Below are 1484 nucleotides of genomic sequence, written 5' to 3'. Positions count from 1 at the left end.
TGAGTCAAAGTGGAATAGATTGATACGATTTTGTGGTAGGATTACCACTGATTATGGGAAAGTTTGATGCCATTTGAGTCATTGTAGATAGATTGACCAAGTCCTTTATTTCTTACAGGTTTAGAATATTAATAATTTGAAATAGTTGGCCAGAATCTATATTCACGCGATAGCTCGTTTGCATGGATTTCCCATTTCCAGCATTTCAGATAGAGGTACACAGTTTACATCTTATTTTTGGCGATCTATGAAGACGGAATTGGGTACTCGGGTGGAGCTCCACACAACTTTTCACCCTCAGACTGATAGTCAGTTTGAGTGGACTATTCAGGTCCTTCAAGATATGTTATGGGCTTGTGTAACTAACTTTGGTGGTAATTGGGATTAGGTCTTGCCTTTGGCATTGTTTATATACAACAACAGTTACCACTTGAGTATTGAGATGACACCATTCGAAGCGTTATATGGTAGGAGATGTCGTTCTCTGGTTGGTTGATTTGATGTGTTTGAGGTTAGGACTTGGGGTGTATTTGTTGGGGGATTCCCTGGAAAAGGTCAAGTTGATTCTGGAAAGACTTTTCACAGACCAAAGTAGACAGAAGAGTTATGAGGATCAGAAGGCTCGTAATCTAGAGTTCATGATTGGTGAGCAGGTTTTGTTGAAGGTTTCACCCATCAAGGGTGTAATGAGGTCCGAAAAGAAAGGAAAGTTGAGCTCTAGGTTTATTAGCCCATTTGAGATTATTCAGCATATTCTTAAGGTATCCTATGAGTTGTGTTAACTGCCTGGTTTAGCGGGTGTTCACCCTGTATTTCATATTTTGATGCTAAAAAAGCATCACTCAAATGGTTCTCGTGTGATTCAGTGGGATTCGGTGCTATTTGATCAGAATATGACATTTGAGGAAGAGCCAGTAGCAAGTTTTAGTAGGCATGTTCAGATGTTGAGATCTAAGGAGATGGCCTTAGTGAAAGTTCATTGGAGACATTATTTGATCGAGGAGGCTACTTAGGCGACCAAGTTGACATGCAGAGCAAATATCCAAAGCCTTTCGACAATTCAGGTACATTTATTTCCTTACCGTTCAGGAACAAACGCTTGTTTAAGTAATGGATGATGTAATGACTTGTTAAGTCATTTTGACAATAAGACTCATTATAACTAAATAACCCATCACGTAACTACAAAATGATGTTTTTCACTTGCGACAGTGGGCAGCATGGTTCCCGAAACAATTGAGTGAGTATTAGAGAAGAAAAACTAAATTTGGAAGTTCTTAATTTCAAGAAATGAAAAGAGTTGACCAAAGTAAACATCTGGGTTAACGAACTCAGATTCGAGTTTGGGCAGCTGTGTTAGGTCTGGAACATGATTTATGACTCAGTTGGATGGTTGGGATGGATCCCGAGTGGTTCGGGAGTGTTTCAAACACTTGGATTGGAAACTAGTTAAGTTCATGGGTTTGAGTTGACCAGGGTCAACA

At 39.5% G+C, this 1484-nt stretch overlaps 1 protein-coding gene across 1 annotated transcript; it reads left to right on the top strand.

The window, feature by feature from the left end:
- Window positions 1-464: 464 nt before the first annotated feature.
- Window positions 465-1013, top strand: LOC132047458 (uncharacterized). The gene is made up of 2 exons (XM_059438499.1): window positions 465-761; window positions 867-1013. Exons 1-2 carry the CDS (start codon window positions 465-467, stop codon window positions 1011-1013), a joined length of 444 nt encoding a protein of 147 aa, XP_059294482.1.
- The last annotated feature ends 471 nt before the right edge of the window (window positions 1014-1484 follow it).

This window comes from Lycium ferocissimum, chromosome 2 (assembly GCF_029784015.1).
Source record: "Lycium ferocissimum isolate CSIRO_LF1 chromosome 2, AGI_CSIRO_Lferr_CH_V1, whole genome shotgun sequence".
NCBI classification, from domain to species: domain Eukaryota; kingdom Viridiplantae; phylum Streptophyta; class Magnoliopsida; order Solanales; family Solanaceae; genus Lycium; species Lycium ferocissimum.
Note: the sequence above shows the minus strand (reverse complement) of the source record. Positions and strands in the feature narration are given on the sequence as shown.